The 21,163-nt window shown below is 38.4% G+C and overlaps 1 protein-coding gene across 1 annotated transcript; it reads left to right on the top strand.

Moving 5' to 3' along the window:
* The first annotated feature begins 6,068 nt into the window (after positions 1–6,068).
* On the top strand, positions 6,069–10,017 carry tomm20a (translocase of outer mitochondrial membrane 20). The gene is made up of 5 exons (XM_079855805.1): positions 6,069–6,284; positions 6,675–6,721; positions 7,770–7,851; positions 7,934–8,076; positions 9,591–10,017. Exons 1-5 carry the CDS (start codon positions 6,161–6,163, stop codon positions 9,633–9,635), a joined length of 441 nt encoding a protein of 146 aa, XP_079711931.1. The 5' UTR covers positions 6,069–6,160; the 3' UTR covers positions 9,636–10,017.
* The last annotated feature ends 11,146 nt before the right edge of the window (positions 10,018–21,163 follow it).

Here is a 21,163-nt window from a genome sequence, read left to right as displayed (position 1 = left end):
AGGTTTCAAAATATTACAAAATAATATTATTTATAAAATACACGCGCACACACACACACACAGACACACACATACATATATATATATATATATATATATATAATATTTTGAAACCTATTTTTTATAGTTTTTCAATTAGATATATAATTTTAAAAAATGTATTTCAGTAATGACAAATGATAATAATGGGAATTGTATATTTAATAAATAATTATATATAATTTAATTTAACAATTGGGTAAAAAAAATAAAAAGTTCTAAAAAAGTCCATTGTGAGATGTTTTTTATATAAAAATGAAACATTTCACAATAAAAAGAAATCTTGCATGATGAAACCTATTTTTAGTAGGGCTTATATTAAACCTACTGTATTACAGTAATGAGAATCAGCATTGAGAATGATAATAAATATTTCATATCAATTAATTTCCCATTTTTCCCAATTGAAAAAAAGTCTTTATATGTATTTATATATACATACTGTTATTTATATATATATATATACCGTTTTATCTAGTTTTAGGGTGAAATGCGACTCGTTTTGCGGTTCTGTTCAGATGACACCTTATGAATGTTAAACCCCCAATTAGTCCAGTGTTTGTTTGTTTTTATGCTCTCAGAAATGCTCATTAAAGCTATATTGATCATCCCTTGATCCTCAGCGTTCCCCGCTCGATCCTCCTCCTCCTCCTCCGCTCCGCGTGTTGGTCCCGTCGACAGAAAGCCGAGCGAGTCGGGCAAAGGGCTATCGAGCCGCGCGCTCGCCATGGAGAATTTGCGTTCAGTATCTCTGGAGGTGAAATGTATTATGATTGTTGACAATTTGAGAATTGAAGACTTTTTCTGGCAGCCAGGATTCTAAATGTATTTTACTACTGAGATCTACCCAGACCCTGTGGGTGGGGTTTTAATGGTTAATGTGGCAGTATTCAGAAGTGCAATGGCAGATTCATCTGGAATCATGTGCAATGACAGATGCCGATCTGTTGTGTGCGTAAGCCTTTGTGTGTTTGTGTCTTCCTTTTCTCCATTCCCCACCTCCTTTCGCAATGCCATACATGCAAGGATGTCGAGTTATAAAGCACTGTGGGAAACGGAAAACACTTGTTTGGGTGCGTATGCTAGCAGTGAAGGGTGAACTGTGTGTGTGTGTTTAGCCAAAAACGAAAGTTGTTCCAAATGCATTTGATGTTATTTTCCCGTGCAACACAAAAGCAGACGTTTCTTTTCCATGCAACAGCAGTTCACCAATAATTGACACTAATTTCAGTCGATTTCAGAAGCACATTTGTCATAAAAACGGATGCTTGACTGAATATGCATGAATATTCTTCAACGATGGCTTCACGGAAAAATAACGGCATGGTTTGCAATGAGTGATCGTTCGTTTTTGGGTGAATTATTCCTTCAGGAGTTCTAGGAACATCATCACTTCCCTTCATTCATCGCTCTCTTTACTTACGATGGAGAAGACGTGCATTTATAACGAGAAGCCGTATGTGTGTATGTATGTACAATGCTGAAGACATCTTTCCTTTGTATAGACTCCCTGTTGTATCATAACCTGAAGGACTGTACCGTTTGGCACTTGTATGTAATTGTATGCCTTTGTTATACATTTGTATATTGAGAAGTGTGTTTTGAGTCGAGCTATTTAATATCTTGCACTGTTAATACCATGTACGTTTCTGTACAGTTTTACTGTTTTAACTGTAGCGTCTGTGTGCATTCGGAAGGTGAAGCATGTCCATTTTCTTATTCGTTCCTTTGCGTTTCGTTCTTTCACTTCGGTAGGAGTTTGTTTTGATTCAGTTCCTCACTTTTACGTTTTCTTCTCGTCTGTGTATTTCCGTTAAACTGTGCTTGTACTAGGCTTTTTTTGTTTCTTTTTTTTTATAATGTGGTATTTTCCAAACTGTACATGAAGTGTAAAGTTTTATGGATCTTTGCAAAAACGTTTGTGAACGAGAGAGAGAGCGAGAGAGAGAGAGAAAGTGACAAAGCTTAACGGAAAGTTCTATCATATTTATTAAGCTCATCAGAAGATGGACAGTGTGTAATTTATTGTACAAATGTAAGCAGAAAAGCCTTTGAAATAAATGCCATAGTTTGTGACTCTAATGTCCACTTTTGATTGATTGATGATGCTTCAGTATTATAGATTTGATCTGGTGTTTTTAATGGAAGTTTGTTTCCGCCGCAGAATTACAAATACAAAAAAAGGTAAATGCGACTTTTTATCTCATAATTCTGAGGAAAAAGGTACAGTACAGTGATTGCGAGTTATAAACTCGGATTTGCGAGCGATAGTCAGAATTGCGAGTTTATAGCTCAAAAAGTCACAATTTTCTTTTTATTCTGGGGTGGAAACAAGCTTCTACACTCTGGGTTGTTGCTGGGTTGTTTTAACCCAATTTTGGGTCAAATATGGACAAACCCAAACGTTGGGTTAAAAATGTAATTTAAAAATGTAATCCAGCCATTGGGTTTGTCCATATTTGACCCAAAGTTGGGTTGAAACAACAGCATTTTTTAGAGTGTACACTCTGGGTTGTTGCTGGGTTGTTTTAACCCAGTTTTGGGTCAAATATGGACTAACCCAAACGTTGGGTTGAAAATGCAATTTAAAAATGGACAAACCCAGCCGTTGGGTTACATTTTTAAATTGCATTTTTAACCCAACGTTTGGGTTAGTCCATATTTGACCCAAAATTGGGTTAAAACAACCCAGCATTTTTAGAGTGTATAGTGGGAATGCGTTGACGTCACTTTCCCGCCGGACCGAGTGGCAGAAGAGCTGCTGAGTGACTGGATTTAATAGGAGAAACTACGAAAACGCGAGTAAAACGAACGATTATCAGTTTAAACTAAAGGTTGGACTCAATATAGTGTTCCTTACAACTTACCAAAGATCCAGCGATCCGTGTATATTGACATGCAGCAGGAATCCTGTTTCCTGACATTTATATGAGCCTGATTTAAGCGCCGGAGAAATACATAAAGCCAATTTGCCTGTGAACACTGTATATAAATACAGTATAGGTCTAAATCTGGATGATCACTTATATCAATGTTATATATCATCATATCGTCCAGCCCTAAAACATGAATAGTTTTTTGTCAATGTTTATTTAAAAACATCTAATTATGCAGAATATACGATGGTAAATATTTAATTGATGAGTTACAATATATAGTGTATGATTTTACCCCAAAATTCTGTATATTGACACAAAATGATCACTGCAAATCCCGCTTTCTCTGCCTGAAGTCCAGTTGTTTGCAGTGATCCATTTGCTTCCTCAGTCTGTAAAAACACACCTCAGATTTCTTGTCAAATCTAGTTGTACAGTCAATCTCAAAGCTCTTTCCCATTTTAGATGTGTTTTGTGTGTTTTTCTCAGCATTCGCGCTGATTTTGCCCAGTGCCGGTCCATCATATATGCAAAACACACAAGATGCGTCCCCGCACCACCAGGGGGCCCCCTTGCGCTCAGATGATTTATTGATTATGGATACGATTATTCGAATTCGAATTTTAGTTTTGGTTTTTATTTTGGCTTCCAGTGATTATGAAATCATGTCGCATTCTGTTCCTTCCCTTTAAAGCGTTGCTCTTCCCGCATAACATCCAAATAAGTCAAATCATGTGACATGACTGTCATAATATATAGTCAATAATTTGATCACTTAAAACTCATCTTTGATCACCAAAATGACATATTTAAATGTTTTCATGCCTTAAAATATCTTGAATGTATCTCGACACCCTTTCCTCATTTAGTATGCGCGGTTCTAAGAATATGCGAATGAGCCCCGCCTCCACTCACTCACTCAGCTCAGAGATCCACTGGTTGACGATCACACGTTGATCTGATTGGTTACAAGGTAGTTTGTGACGTCAGAAACACCAGCGATTTCAAAGCGTGTTTTTGAGACTGTCTTTGGTTCACTGCAGTTTTAAGGAGGAAATACTCAGCAATGCTGTCGACTTATGAATTTACACATGGTTTGACTGAAAGCATATTAAAAACACCACATAGACACATAAACAACATTAAAAACTTCATTTTCACCACAGGGGGAGTTTAAACAAAGTTGGTTATTTCTTAAAGGGATAGTTCACTTTGAAATTAAATTCTGGTATGTTTTAGCTTTCCTCAAGGGCATCCAAGATGTAGGTGTCTTTTTTTCCGCAGTAGTTTCAATTTTGATATTTTTAGGTCAAACCGTTCTTGTCTGTCAGTCCTATAATGCAGGTATATGGTCACTGTCTCAAATTAAACGTCCAAATTAAACAATTCCCCATCGTAAGTACACATTGATGGCCTAAGACACGAAACGAGCAGTTTGTGTGAGAAAATGAACAGTATTTATATCGTTTTTACCTCTTGTAACACAGCCACGTCCAAGTGATCTGAGGGCGTGCGCGGGTATAGATATATATACACTAGACGTCGCCTTGGCTACTGCAGTTCATTGGAACGAAACCGTAGCCAAGCGACGTCTAGTGTATATATATCTATACCCGCGCGCGCCCTCAGATCACTTGGACGTGGCTGTGTTACAAGAGGTAAAAACGATATAAATACTGTTCATTTTCTCACACAAACCGCTCGTTTCGTGTCTTAGGCCATCAATGTGTACTTACGATGGGGAATTGTTTAATTTGGACGTTTAATTTGAGACAGTGACCATATACCTGCATTATAGGACTGTCAGACAAGAACGGTTTGACCTAAAAATATCAAAATTGAAACTACTGCGGAAAAAAAGACACCTACATCTTGGATGCCCTTGAGGTAAGCTAAAACATACCAGAATTTAATTTCAAAGTGAACTATCCCTTTAAGTGAACATAAACAGTTGGGAAAGTAATCGCATGCTTGTCAGTACATCGGTGAATTTGGTCTTAAAGTGACAGTAACCTAATAAACCTGCGCTCTCTGTCTTTTAATGTTAATCAAACAACAAAAGAAAACAAGAGAATTACTCACTGCTCTTCACTGAATAACTTTAGTAACTTTAATAAGAATCTATGTATATTTCATTCATATGGTGAAGACTATACAGATGTTTACATTGATTACTTTATTCAAATTCTGTATTATTAGTAGGCTAAATTGATATTTTATTTGTATCTTTTTTCTGTTGTATTTTTCCTATTGTTTGTAATTTTATTTTTTTATGGTATTACTGACCGTTTCGACAGCAACACAGTGTCGGCCCAGATCTCGCCGAGGAGCGGCACTGGTTTTGCCTATTTGTGGAGATATCTTCTGAAGAATAGCAGAACCTGACCAATCATTCATTTATATGGATATATATTTATTTTTACACTCACACACACGCAGTACGCATAAAGAATAAAAAAAAATCAAGCCAGCATGAGCCAGGTGAGAGTCTTATGAATACATTATCACATTAATAAGAAGCATTAAACAATGTAGGAATGCTATTATTGGCGCTAGTAGTAAAATGTAAAATGTTACTGATGAAATGCTTTTATGTCAGCAGTTCCAGTCTATTTTAGTCTAAAGAGTTATATAAATAAATAAATACTTTTTAATAAATGTGAAGAAAGTCACTGGTAAATGTTTTACTAATATTATTATTTATTATTCAAACATTATACATGGACTTTAGTTCAAAAACAAATATTAAACATTATACATTAAACTGTAAAAAAAAAAAAAAAAATGGGGAATAAAAATATCTATACTTTTTTATTAGTACACTTGCATTCATGAATGTGATATTATGTGAAAAGTATAGTAAAGTAAATTAATTAAACCGTTATTTGCTCTCTATTCTTTTCAGGATATTCATTGAAGCCAGAAAGAACATATATATATATATTATTTTATTTTATTTTTTTATACATTTTTTATTTTATTTTCAAAATTACAGAATTCAATATCAAGTTTTTTACACATTTTGGAAGTATAACTTGAAACATAACAATAATTTAAATAAATAAATAAATAAATAAAAGAGAAATAAAGCCAGAAAGAGCATTTGACGCTGTGTTTGTTCTTTCAGGCGTCTGCAGCGAACACCTTCACACTGCTGTCGTCACTCAGAGGGGTCCTTCCGCCGCTCGCTGAGTCCGTGAGCACGAGGACGTGCAGCAGCAGCAGATCTCCGTTAACGCGCCGCGATGATCGGCGGCAAACCGAGCGCGATCGCCGCGGGCGTCTGTGGCGCGCTCCTCATCGGGTACTGTATCTATTTCGACAGAAAACGACGCAGCGATCCGAACTTCAAAACCAGACTGCGTGAACGTGAGTCACGAGATCGACCAGACTAGTTAACACATACTAGGACGCTGTTTACGTAAGACTGGTTCGTTTTACTTCTCATGCAGTGAGATGGTGTTTAGTTTACAGTACCGTGTCTTTATAATACATAGTCACGTTCAGTCAGTTTCAGATAATAGTCTTATTTTGACCCAGGATGTCATGCACGTACTATTGATTCATTGAATCGGTTCCTTTGAACGACTCGTATGAACGCTTCACCTGTGCTGAACTGAATCATAATCAGCTTAGTCTGGTGGTCACATGGGTTTTGTGTGTTTGATTCAAGATTTTTATTAGTTATGTACATCTTAAATATATATATATATATATATAAGTCTGTTGTTTCTTCATGTGCTGTTTTCTTCTTTTTAGGGAGGAAGACTCAAAGAGCTGCTCAAGATAAATCTGGACTTGCTCAAGTAGGTCAAACATCTGATCACATTTAGATGTTTATGAGGATGAATCCTCTGTTCCTCTAAAGCAGTTTTGCATCGTGTGATCATCTCTGTGCGAGGGACCCCATTCTGAATTTAAAGACGACTACATATTTTTTGTGTATAAAGACCCCAAAGAAAAAATATCATAAATGTGTTAAATATTATTTAAAATATAAATGTTCTGTTATGTTATAATATTGTTTTTATTTCAGTGACAATGAAACTGTTATGCATGCTTTTTATTTATTATTTAAATCATTTTTATTATTTTTTTTTTTTTTTATTTTAACCATCTTTATTGTAATCCAATTACGTTAGGTCTGGTTTAAATAACTTATTATTTTTGTTGAAACATTTAATGTATGTTAATCGTTGTTTATTTTAATCAATTTAGTTAGGTCTTATTTTTATTTTTTTCAAATCTCTAATTTTTTTCCATTAACCCCTTTTTTTATTAATTTATTCAAATAATGTTGTATTTATTTTTTTTATTTTTTTACTCCTTTTTATAGTCACATACATTTTTTTAGTTAGGTCTTATTTTATTATTATTATTTTTCTCTACTTTTTTCCATGCATTTTTCATTTATTTTTATTCAAATTGTTTATTTTAATCAATTGAACTATTTGGTTAGATCTTCTTTTTTACATTTTCATTTATTTTAATACTTTTTCTATTTATTTTAATATTTGTTTATCATTTATTTGTATATTTATATATTACATTTTTAGTTGGATCTTATTCTATTATTTATTTATTTCTCTACATTGTTAATATTTAAATTTTTATGAATCATTTTTAAATTAATTGTAGTAATCATTGTAATCAGATGAACTATTCAATTAGATCATTTTATTTATTTTATTTAAAAAAATTTTTTTTAATTATTATTATTATTTATTTTTTTGTTAGGTCTTATTTTTTTTTTTTTTTTTTTTTTTATCAATGCATTTTCCCGTGGACCCTTATACTCATTTGCAAGCGCTTTATGCCGGTGAAGGTTTGACTGTCGGTCTTTATATCCTCCAGCTGCCAGATCTTAAAGATGCCGGAGCCGTGCAGAAGTTCTTCCTGGATGAGATCCAGCTGGGCGAGGAGCTTCTGGCTCAGGGTGAGGCGTCCGTCTCACTATCATCTGGGTTAACACACACAAACACACACTGAAGTGCTAAACGCCCACATGTATTCCTCAGGAGACTACGAGAAGGGTGTGGATCACCTGACCAATGCGATCGCAGTGTGTGGCCAACCACAGCAGCTCCTGCAGGTGCTCCAGCAAACGCTCCCGGCGCCGGTCTTCCAGATGCTGCTCACCAAACTCCCCTCCATCAGTCAGGTGAGCCACTCCTCACTGCACACCTGTGAGGGCTGGCATCCAACATCACTTCCAATTCTGGAATTGAATACTTATGAAATAAAAATTTCGATTCCTCTTATCGATTCCTTTGTGAGCGTTTGAATGTGACTTTAAGCCATTGAAGCGCGAGACGACTCGCTGTTTCCAGAGCTGCAGGCGCGAGTAACTGTATCGGGCAGCTCTTAAAGTGACAGCAGCCTAATATTCCCTCTGCCGTCTCTATTATAACACCAATCAAAAGACTAAGAGAAAATTCACTCGTTCTTGACAATAACTTTTGTAACTATATTTGTAATGTATATTTTATCTATAAACGGCAGTGTTATTTTACATGTGATTGCAGTTTCTGTGCCTGAATACCTATGTATATTTAAACCACAGGCAAGCGTTCCTCGTGTAAGTGTTCTTTAAAGGAACACGCGACTTTTTGGGACTTTAGCTTATTCACCGTATCCCCCAGAGTTAGATAAGTCCATACATACCCTTCTCATCTCCGTGCGTGCCGTAACTGTCTGACGCACCCACCGCTAGCCTAGCTTAGCACAAAGACTAGAGGTAAACGGCTCCAGCTAGCATACTGCTCCCAATAAGTGACAAAATAACGCCAACATTTTCCTATTTACATGTTGTGATTTGTACAAATAACAAGGTCACATGAGACACAGCCATCTTCTAACCGTACACATACTGGGAACTATATTCTCAGAAGGCGAAGCACTGCTACTTGGGTGGAGTGATTTGCTCGCAGCCGAAATCACTCCACCCAAGTAGCAGTGCTTCGCCTTCTGAGAATATAGTTCCCAGTATGTGTACGGTTAGAAGATGGCTGTGTCTCATGTGACCTTGTTATTTGTACAAATCACAACATGTAAATAGGAAAATGTTGGCGTTATTTTGTCACTTATTGGGAGCAGTATGCTAGCTGGAGCCGTTTACCTCCAGTCTTTGTGCTAAGCTAGGCTAGCGGTGGGTGCGTCAGACAGAGTTACGGCACGCACGGAGATGAGAAGGGTGTGTGTGTGGACTTATCTAACTCTGGGGGATACGGTGAATAAGCTAAAGTCCCAAAAAGTCAGTGTGTCCCTTTAACCTGTTGATTTTTGTTAATGATATTCAACTACAATTAAATGTTTTGCAATAAGACTAAATGTGAATATAATTTTTTTTTTTTTTTTTTTTTTTTTTTTTACTGCATTGGAATCGAAATGAGGAATCAATAAGAATCAGAATCAATAAGCAGAATTTGAGTAGTTAAACCTGAAGCGATACCCAGCCCTACCCCTGTGCATTCTTTAAAACCCCCCACGAGCCACGTGTCGCTTCTGGGACAAGAAAGAATGCGAGAGAAAACCAAGAACTAACCAAAGTTAAATGTCTCTGCAGTGACGTTTAGCTATTTCACCTCTTGAACACTGAGATATCTGTCATTGACATTATGCGCCGCATGCTGTTCTCGAGCTGACCTTGTGACCTCTGTGTTCTCCTGTTCACAGCGGATCGTGAGCTCTCAGAGTCTGGAGGAAGACGATGTCGAGTGAAACATGACGGACAGCAACGGACCTTCTGCTCTTCTATTTATCATGTTTATTCCTGTGTTTGGTTGCACATCGATCCCGACCACTTTCTGTTCCTGGTGTTTGCTTTGACGTTGTTCGTATAAAATGGATGTTTTTTTTATTCTAAACATGATCTGACGTAGACACTATTAAAGACACTATAAAGGTCATCAGTTCATAAGCACTCGGCTCCTTTTAATGTCATTTCTGGATATTTCTCACGTTTAGTGGTTGATCATATCACAGATGGATCTATTGGCAATGTTAATCAGATGTTTTTGTTTATCAATCTTGTTTTTGTATGCACTGAACTTTAATTAATAGATTCTTCTTTGTAATCATTAAATAATTTAATGTAAATGTCTTTTCTCTCGTGTTGTTTATGCATTTACATTTTTCTGCTGCACATTTCACTGCAGTGCTGCTGATTGTGTGTAGATTGCCGTTCTCCTCCTCTAGGAGGCAGTGCACACACACATTCTGATCAACTGAACTTCACTTGAGGGGATTTGAAGAGATATGGACAGGGTTTTTAATGGTAAAGTCTATCCTGGTTTACTGGGTTTTTTTTGTTTGTTTTGTTTTTCTTTAAAAATTAACATTTAAATCAGTCAAATCATCAATCTATCTTCCAAAACATGTTTTGTCTTACCCTGATTCACTATGGTAAGCCTATTATAGTGTTGATGTTGCCTATTATAGAGTGTTAATGCTTTAGATCAGTCGGGAGGGTTTTTGGGGGAAACGGCATGCGTCGCTAGCCTGTGCGTGTCTCGTATCAGCAAGTTGCTCCGTCTGCTTTACTGTGTGTGTGTGTGGCAGGGGTTAGTTGTGTGTGTGTGTGTGAGTGAGTGAGTGAGTGGCAGGGGTTAGTTGAGTGTGTGTGAGTGGCAGGGGTTAGTTGAGTGTGTGTGAGTGGCAGGGGTTAGTTGAGTGTGTGTGAGTGGCAGGGGTTAGTTGAGTGTGTGTGTAGCAGGGGTTAGTTGAGTGTGTGTGAGTGGCAGGGGTTAGTTGAGTGTGTGTGAGTAGCAGGGTTTTGTTGAGTGTGTGTGAGTGGCAGGGGTTAGTTGAGTGTGTGTGTGTGAGTGGCAGGGGTTAGTTGAGTGTGTGTGTGAGTAGCAGGGGTTAGTTGAGTGTGTGTGTGTGTGAGTGGCAGGGGTTAGTTGAGTGTGTGTGAGTGGCAGGGGTTAGTTGAGTGTGTGTGAGTGGCAGGGGTTAGTTGAGTGTGTGTGAGTGGCAGGGGTTAGTTGAGTGTGTGTGAGTGGCAGGGGTTAGTTGTGTGTGTGTGTGAGTGAGTGGCAGGGGTTAGTTGAGTGTGAGTGGCAGGGGTTAGTTGAGTGTGTGTGAGTGGCAGGGGTTAGTTGAGTGTGTGTGAGTGGCAGGGGTTAGTTGAGTGTGTGTGAGTGGCAGCGGTTAGTTGTGTGTGTGTGAGTGAGTGAGTGGCAGGGGTTAGTTGAGTGTGAGTGGCAGGGGTTAGTTGAGTGTGTGTGAGTGGCAGGGGTTAGTTGAGTGTGTGTGAGTGGCAGGGGTTAGTTGAGTGTGTGTGAGTGGCAGGGGTTAGTTGAGTGTGTGTGAGTGGCAGCGGTTAGTTGTGTGTGTGTGTGAGTGGCAGGGGTTAGTTGAGTGTGAGTGGCAGGGGTTAGTTGAGTGTGTGTGAGTGGCAGGGGTTAGTTGAGTGTGTGTGTAGCAGGGGTTAGTTGAGTGTGTGTGAGTGGCAGGGGTTAGTTGAGTGTGTGTGAGTAGCAGGGTTTTGTTGAGTGTGTGTGAGTGGCAGGGGTTAGTTGAGTGTGTGTGTGTGAGTGGCAGGGGTTAGTTGAGTGTGTGTGTGAGTAGCAGGGGTTAGTTGAGTGTGTGTGAGTGGCAGGGGTTAGTTGAGTGTGTGTGAGTGGCAGGGGTTAGTTGAGTGTGTGTGAGTGGCAGGGGTTAGTTGAGTGTGTGTGAGTGGCAGGGGTTAGTTGAGTGTGTGTGAGTGGCAGGGGTTAGTTGTGTGTGTGTGTGAGTGAGTGGCAGGGGTTAGTTGAGTGTGAGTGGCAGGGGTTAGTTGAGTGTGTGAGTGGCAGGGGTTAGTTGAGTGTGTGTGAGTGGCAGCGGTTAGTTGTGTGTGTGTGAGTGAGTGAGTGGCAGGGGTTAGTTGAGTGTGAGTGGCAGGGGTTAGTTGAGTGTGTGTGAGTGGCAGGGGTTAGTTGAGTGTGTGTGTGAGTGGCAGCGGTTAGTTGAGTGTGTGTGAGTGGCAGGGGTTAGTTGAGTGTGTGTGAGTGGCAGGGGTTAGTTGAGTGTGTGTGAGTGGCAGGGGTTAGTTGAGTGTGAGTGGCAGCGGTTAGTTGAGTGTGTGTGAGTGGCAGGGGTTAGTTGAGTGTGTGTGAGTGGCAGGGGTTAGTTGAGTGTGTGTGAGTGGCAGGGGTTAGTTGAGTGTGTGAGTGGCAGGGGTTAGTTGAGTGTGTGTGAGTGGCAGCGGTTAGTTGTTTGAGTGGCAGGGGTTAGTTGAGTGTGTGAGTGGCAGGGGTTAGTTGAGTATGTGTGTGAGTGGCAGGGGTTAGTTGAGTGGGTGTGAGTAGCAGGGGTTAGTTGAGTGTGTGTGAGTAGCAGGGGTTAGTTGAGTGTGTGAGTGGCAGGGGTTAGTTGAGTGTGTGAGTGGCAGGGGTTAGTTGAGTGTGTGTGAGTGGCAGCGGTTAGTTGTTTGAGTGGCAGGGGTTAGTTGAGTGTGTGAGTGGCAGGGGTTAGTTGAGTGTGTGTGAGTGGCAGGGGTTAGTTGAGTGTGTGTGAGTGGCAGGGGTTAGTTGAGTGTGTGTGAGTGGCAGGGGTTAGTTGAGTGTGTGTGAGTGGCAGGGGTTAGTTGAGTGTGTGTGAGTGGCAGGGGTTAGTTGAGTGTGTGTGAGTGGCAGGGGTTAGTTGAGTGTGTGTGAGTGGCAGGGGTTAGTTGAGTATGTGTGTGAGTGGCAGGGGTTAGTTGAGTGTGTGAGTGGCAGGGGTTAGTTGAGTGTGTGTGAGTGGCAGCGGTTAGTTGAGTGTGTGAGTGGCAGGGTTAAGTTGTCACAGTGAGGTTGACATGGAGTTAGGCTAGGGAATGACCGTTTGAATCAAACGCTGAACAGAGGAGAGTCTTCTGGCAACAAGAGAACGAGACTGAGCTCGTAATAAAACAAGAATCAACATCAGCTTGGCTTTTCAGAGATGAAGCGACGCGGAGATGATGGTGTTTTTATTGAACTGATAAACTGTCATGCGTATCTCTAACAGAGTTCACTGTAAAGCATTATCTTCTTTGTGAAGAGTCATATTCGCCCACACAGTCACACAGAGCCGAAGCACAACCAAAATATTCCTCAGCAAAATACATGCAGTTTTGTTTTTTAACCGCTAGATGGCCAAAAGTTACATAGCGTAGTGTACACTGGTCAACACCTATGTTGTTTGTCACGGTATACTATAATACTACTCTAACAAAGTCTGCATTATAACCTATATTATGTGCATAGTTTACAATTTTTATGTATGAATACCCATAACTACTATACATTCTCCAAAATATGTGGTATGAAACAGCATTCATTATCCCCCAATGCAATGCACTACACTCCTATTTAAGTTTGAGATGAATTGACCAAAGTAATATAAGCAAATAATTTTCTTAATTCACTATTTGACTGTTGTTTTACCAGGAGTTTGACTTTCTTAAACTAGTTTGGATTAAAAGTGCTGTGAAAAAAAAAAAAAAGCATAATAGCAATTAAAAGGTAAATGTGTAAACGCACAATTGCAAAGATGAGATTTTAACTTTTAAATGCATGCAGTTGCTTTAAAAATGATACAATAGAGATGTGGCATTCTCTCTCGCTGTAAACTATTATCTTAAACTGGATGAAACGACTTGTGTGGTTTAGTCTAAGCACAGATGGTTGGACATGACAATTCCCTGCTGAAATACATAAATCTGACACAGGTTCTGTGATGAGAAGCTGAGCGCCGCTGGAAGTTATGATGGGCTGGAGTTTGAGTTTTCTCTGTGAGCTGATCTATGTGTTTTGGGTCTGAACCCGTCATTATAACCTGGAATCTGGCACTCGCGGATCACTGAACTGTTCGCTGGAAGAAACAGCAGAAGGGAAATAAATCCAGCTTCTGTCCTTTCCGTCCAACCCCGCTCAGATTTTCCAGGAATAACGTGGTTGTCGGGTTTATAAATGGAGACTGCCAGTGGCTTCGGCTCAGCTGGAAGAAGACTCACTATTCAGAGAGCATTTATCACACTCATTCAGTGTCAAAAGTAAAATCATTGGTAATGTCACCACACTGACACCTAATTTTACTCTACAAGCCTCAAATGTTGGGAGGTTTGAACATGATACATAATCATTTTTCATGTAGATATGCAATTACATTCACAGCTCATTTTATTGCCATAACCTGAAACACATGATTGAAAAAAAAAAAATGTTTGGTCCACTATTATTTATATACTATTACAGCCTTTATTAATATTTTGAATTTGATTTTTTTTTTATAAATTTTTTTTTATAAATTTTTTTTTTTTTTTTTGGACCTACATTCTTAAAAAATAATAATCTAAAGCATCTTTTTCCACTATAAAAAACCTTTTGTGCAATGGTTTCCATGCATGTTAAAGGTTCTTCATGGAGCAGCAATCCAATAAAGAAGAGATGGAAACCCGTGACGTTACACTCGAAGCGGTTTGTGACTTTCAATGACAGCAGTCAGGTGGTACAGGTCAGAGCTCTTTAAGTTGTTTATGTTCATTATTATTGTAGTATTATGTGCTTTGAGACATGAAGTAGTTTAACGAAGTCTCTCCTGCTGTACGCGTTCATGTATTTTGAAGAGGCATGGCTTTCAAGACTCTCAGGGGAGGGTGGGATCTTATGCTTTCAAAGCTAACTCGCTAATGCTAACCTCTCCGAAAATTGCCTATCCTACCTTAAGCGCTCTGAGCTGGACTACAGCAATACAGGCAACCAAGCAAGGAGATAAGTGCTTGTGGGAACGACTGAAATCTCCAAACATGCAGGAAGACGGTGAGGCCGAGTCAAGGGAATGGATATTCAGACTGATGCAATCTTTCTTAAACTTAAATCTGTACTGTATTATCACTGTGGTTGTTCGCTAGCATAATTGGCATACGAAGAATGAGGTTTGTCTGTGTAATCGAACAACTCATTGGCTCTGTCCCAAATGCTGCCCTTGAGTGATGTAATGCAAGCATAAGCCACAAGTGATATTTGTAACTGTACAGTCTACATAGGCTATTTACAGAACACTTAGCGTGCTTTTTAAAACCACAAAGTAGTCTCTGAAAAACTTTTTTTTTACCAGTTTCTACTGTTTTTTTTTTTTTTTTTTTTTACTGTTTTTTTTTCGATCACATTTTTGTCATGATAAATTAGGTAGGCCTATCATTATAATTTAGAAAGCATAAACGTCAAACGTTTTTTTTGAAATTGTACTTTGTTTGCCATTTCATGAAATCGGTGCTGACGGTGTTTTACATCGCTAAATTAAAACGTTTCGTTGTTCTATGCGATTCTTATTAGGCCTATTACTAATTGTATTCATTTATTTTAACTTATTAACTTATTTTAGCTTTAGTGACGCGTTTTTAAAACCCAGCGCAAAAGACGAACGGAAAAACGCAGAAAAACAACGGAAAAGCAGCGGTGGAACCGGAACGCAAAAACACGTACCGGAAAGGCGCGAGCATTGTGTAAAACGCGGAAGTAGTTGCGCAAATAGTAAACTAATGAATCTGCACATGGCAGGATTTGATCAGCATATGTAATATTATCAAGCATAAAGTCGTGTTTACCCGGATGACACAATAAGCGCGTATAGAGGATATAATCACTGGATTTGCCGAAGTTTACCATGCAGGTTAGTGACATCAGATCTTTGGAAGTGTTTTAAAGCCTGTAGTAACAAACGAACTAGAAATACACATTCAGAACTGTATACTTTTAATTTGCTTTGAGTAGGCTAATGCATGTAAAATATTGCATTGTTTAAAGAATGTTTTTTTTTTTCCTGCCATGTCTGATGTTATTCTAACCTACAAAAGCAAAACACAAAACTCTAGGTATTAGCCTTAAAATAGAGTTGACTGAAATTAGGTTTCGCATATTTCTGCACAATTGTACACCATCTTGGAAAAATTCCATTAAGTTAAATTAACTCTGTGTTTTTCCTTTGTGGTTTGTAATGATGTATAATAGTTTCTTTATTCTTTTGTTGTTTTGATCCCTTTCTGCTCCTGATTCTGTCATTTGCGCTGTATAGCCGTGAGAATTGTATTATTTATTTAAAAAAACGTATTATTTATTTAAAAAAACGTAAAATATTTTTATTAAAGAGAGAATATAATTTATATATCTATTGCAAAATATGCATATTGTGCATAAAAAATGTTGAAATAGTTTATATAGGGAGTCGATTATGTCATTCGCAGTGCTTCATGGTAGTGGGCGGAGCTCTTTTGGCGCACTTTGCTAGTCACGTTCTCTGATTGGTGGCTATTTCTTTGCAGAATTATGGGTAATGTATTTGTTTTTTTCAACAGCAATTCTGAATCTGCTGTTGAACAAAATAAGTTGTAAAAAAATTAATTAACAATCTCGTGTAGCTCACAGTAATCAATGGATTCAATTTGGAAAAAAAATATTTGGCATGTTTTTGTTGGCGGTTTTCGTGTTTGAGTTTGTCTTTGAAATGTTGATGGTCTCTTTTGGTACTATAAAAGTTTACTGTAACAATATGTGTTGATGTCATAGGGTGTTATACTCATTACAGAATAGCGTGAATCACACTGAGAACCATACAGGTGATCTACTGTATTTCAGGTCACTTTTCATTTGCATGCTCATTTCTTAGCCAGTGTAAAGCGTACTGGACTTTATATTATTCCTGAGTACATGAGCCTATGATCTCAGTTGAACACAGTCCAGCTCCGGAGAGCTTTAATGACCACAGGGGAGGAAAGGGTTTGGTCGTTTGGAAGCTTCCCTGCTGGAAGACAAATACAGGCCTAATTATTTTTATCCAAGTCTGCAGCTGGTTTCTTTCTTTCTTTTTTACTGTGTTTGGAAGGTGTAGTCTGGAGCTCGGAGCTGCCAAGAGACAGGAACTGGAAAATACTTCTCTAAGAGAGAAAATACAATATGAAAATGTAACCGGGGCCAAGAACCGTCGAATAAAAATATAATGACAGACGGTGTATTTTCCATGAACTCATGCACTCATAGCAAAGCTGCTCCCCTCCCTTGATTTTATAAGACGGGAAAAGTGTGTTAAGAGGGAAAGCTGCTGATCTGATTTTGGACTTAAAGGGATAGTGTGTCCTAAATACAATTCTGTCTTAGTTATGAGTTAAAGTTTTGCATACATTTTGATGTGAACACTTTACAGATTTACAAAATATCTAGTTTTTTATTTGCCTGACATGAGGGTGTGTAAATTATGTTGAAGTTCAACAGGAAAAACAAGTAGATTTCTTACTAAAAATACTTTTTTGATTCACATAGACATCGGTGTCATAACAAATTAATAAATAAATCAGGTATTTTTAGATGTAGTTTATAGATGTAAGAGTTTTTGTTTTTAGCTATCTACTAACTCCTTCAGTATTCGCCGTGTTCTGTGGCTTTTTGACCTTGGTGTGTAAATTATGACAATGTTTATTTTTGGTTGAACTATGCATTGAAGTTTATAAGTCTGTGCTATGAGAGGGAGTTTGAGGCTGATCTGTGAGGTTGTGTGTGAATGATACTGTGGCCAATGGAGAAAACTTGATTCTGGCATTGAAACGTGACGTGAGATCATCAGATTTATCTTAATAAAATGCAGCTGAAGTGTCTGACGGCCTTTCCCTGTAAATAAACAACTGAGCAACACATTTATATGAACATCACTGTTCCTTCTCTAACAAAAATACCATAAATCATAGTACTATCATGGTTTTTTGGTGGTAATACTATGGTATTCTTTGAATACTTTTGTTTCATATTTATGCTGTATATATTTTATATGGTATTCTTTGCATATATACACTCATCTAAAGGATTATTAGGAACACCATACTAATACTGTGTTTGACCCCCTTTCGCCTTCAGAACTGCCTTAATTCTCAAGGCATTGATTCAACAAGGTGCTGAAAGCATTCTTTAGAAATGTTGGCCCATATTGATAGGATAGCATCTTGCAGTTGATGGAGATTTGTGGGATGCACATCCAGGGCACGAAGCTCCCGTTCCACCACATCCCAAAGATGCTCTATTGGGTTGAGATCTGGTGACTGTGGGGGCCATTTTAGTACAGTGAACTCATTGTCATGTTCAAGAAACCAATTTGAAATTATTCGAGCTTTGTGACATGGTGTATTATCCTGCTGGAAGTAGCCATCAGAGGATGGGTACATGGTGGTCATAAAGGGATGGACATGGTCAGAAACAATGCTCAGGTAGGCCGTGGCATTTAAACGATGCCCAATTGGCACTAAGGGGCCTAAAGTGTGCCAAGAAAACATCCCCCACACCATTACACCACCACCACCAGCCTGCACAGTGGTAACAAGGCATGATGGATCCATGTTCTCATTCTGTTTACGCCAAATTCTGACTCTACCATCTGAATGTCTCAACAGAAATCGAGACTCATCAGACCAGGCAACATTTTTCCAGTCTTCAACTGTCCAATTTTGGTGAGCTCGTGCAAATTGTAGCCTCTTTTTCCTATTTGTAGTGGAGATGAGTGGTACCCGGTGGGGTCTTCTGCTGTTGTAGCCCATCCGCCTCAAGGTTGTGCGTGTTGTGGCTTCACAAATGCTTTGCTGCATACCTCGGTTGTAACGAGTGGTTATTTCAGTCAAAGTTGCTCTTCTATCAGCTTGAATCAGTCGGCCCATTCTCCTCTGACGTCTAGCATCAACAAGGCATTTTCACCCACAGGACTGCCGCATACTGGATGTTTTTCCCTTTTCACACCATTCCTTGTAAACCCTAGAAATGGTTGTGAGTGAAAATCCCAGTAACTGAGCAGATTGTGAAATACTCAGACCGGCCCGTCTGGCACCAACAACCATGCCACGCTCAAAATTGCTTAAATCACCTTTCTTTCCCATTCTGACATTCAATTTGGAGTTCAGGAGATTGTCTTGACCAGGACCACACCCCTAAATGCATTGAAGCAACTGCCATGTGATTGGTTGATTAGATAATTGCATTAATGAGAAATTGAACAGGTGTTCCTAATAATCCTTTAGGTGAGTGTGTATATATATATATATATATATATTTATATTTATTTATTTATTTATTTATTTATTATTTTTTAGGTAATGCAACGTTTATCAGTGTACACATACAGTACATGCATATTTTTAAATTATGATAATTTGTAAGTATGAAGCATGCTTTAATTAATTAATTGTAATATTTATATATTTATTTATATTAATGTTTTATTGTTATTATGTATATTTATTATTCAATATTTAATATTATTATTTAGAATATATTTATAAATTACACATTATTCATAAATATACAATTAATACAATATATTAATAAAATATATTAATTAGAAATGTTATATATATATTATACTTTCTTTTTTTTATATATATATATATATATATATATATATATATATATATATATATATATATATATATATATATAAATGGGTAATAATCAATACTAAATCCCTAGCACATTTGTTTACAAAGCGACTGACAGAGAAATATGTTCAATATTAAGTTGAATCAGTTTCAGCTGCAACATATGTTATTTTGAAACTCTTCAACAAAAAAATAAACCCACAGCTGTTGATTGTTCCAGCTGCAGAACATTAGTGTGTGCTGTATGAGTGTGAGTGTGTAATAGCTTCAACAGGGGGCGCTGTTGCTCCAGCCTCCCAGTTAACCTCCCAGTCTCTCCAGTCCTGATGCCATTCACTAGTTCACCAACAAAACATGTCGGCTGACGTGATTACAGGTGATGTCTGCCAGATGACCTTCGAGATGTCATTACTTTACAAGTGAAGCAACTCAGATTTATAAAAACCCTTTGTGTGTTTGCATTGCAGGAACATGCACTGAATAACTGAAGAGTGACGGTTAAACCCTGCATGTGAATGATTGAGTAAAGCATGTGTTTTAGCTCTGCATACATGTGCATATAAGCTATCTTTGCACAATGCACACATTTCAAAACACAGATAATCAGAAACTCACTGCTATGTGTTGTCGCCACAGTGCCAACTGTGTGTGTGTGTGTGTGAGAGAGAGAGAGAGAGCATTTAGCCTGAAATGCATTATGGTGCAACCGAGGAGAAAAGCTGAGCTCTGTCATGCCAGCAGGCGCTGAGGAAATGTAAACCGAGTCACAGTCTTGCTAATAATAATGGCGGCGTGTTGCAGGGGGTTTAATTACCAAAGCAGTCTTAAGCCCTGTGTCATGCCTTGCAAAAAACACAGAGCGGGGAGGGGGAAAAATCCTTGGCACTTCCTAAAAATAAAGAGAGGTGTACGTGCTTGGAGTGCTAACAGCTGTGCCATCTGATCCGACACGGGAATTCACTGTCGGGATCAAATGCCTTTGAGTTTCACTGCTTTGTGCTCTTGTGTTAACTGGATTTTTAGAGAAAACATTCAGGATTCCCAAAATAGATTTACCCATCTGAAAATACAGCACTGAAAACCCCTGTGAACCAAGCAACGATCCCAGCCGAGGAATAAGAGTCTTATCTAGACAAACCATCTGTCATTTCTAAAAAAATAAATAAAATAAACATGTATAGACTTTTAACCACAAATGCTCGTCTTGCACTAGCTCTGCGAAGCGCCACACATTACGTAATCCCGTTGAAAGGTCACGCTTGTTCCGGTTCTAAAATGTAGTGTTGTGTGAAAAACTCCTACTTCTAAATCCTCCAACATTGTTGTTTTATTTATTTATCATTTTTTTGTGAATGGCGTTTGACATTGACACGTTCACTTTATAAACACCGAGTCGGTACTTCCGCCTACCTCATTACGGTTTGTCTTCCTCCAAACCCTTAATTTCTTTTCAACTGAAGAAAGAAAGACATGAACATCTAGGATGAGGAGGGGGAGAGTCAATTATCAGGAAATTTTAATTCTGAAGTGAACTAATCCTTTAAAAAGCACGGCTCAGTCGGTTCAGGTCAACTAGGAGCCACATGCTTTGAAGGTCAGAGTCGCGTTTCAGAAACCTTGACATGCTGATTGGCTGAAAGAGTATCTGTGGTAAACACACACACACACACACACACGCATACACGACGTGTCCCGCCTGGGTTCGCTCTGCAGGAATGCCATTCACCGCTTTAAATCGGCTCCTAAAATCATTCCCCCCCTTCGAGTCACTGCATTGTTGACGCTTATCCACCCCGACAGATCATTACATATCCGAGTCTCAAAGTTCAGCGGCAGATTAAATGATTCTCCTCACGGGGACGAGGCCTTGAGCGAAAACATTAAAGACATA

This window comes from Squalius cephalus (genome assembly GCF_949319135.1).
Source record: "Squalius cephalus genome assembly, chromosome: 21".
NCBI classification, from domain to species: domain Eukaryota; kingdom Metazoa; phylum Chordata; class Actinopteri; order Cypriniformes; family Leuciscidae; genus Squalius; species Squalius cephalus.
Note: the sequence above shows the minus strand (reverse complement) of the source record. Positions and strands in the feature narration are given on the sequence as shown.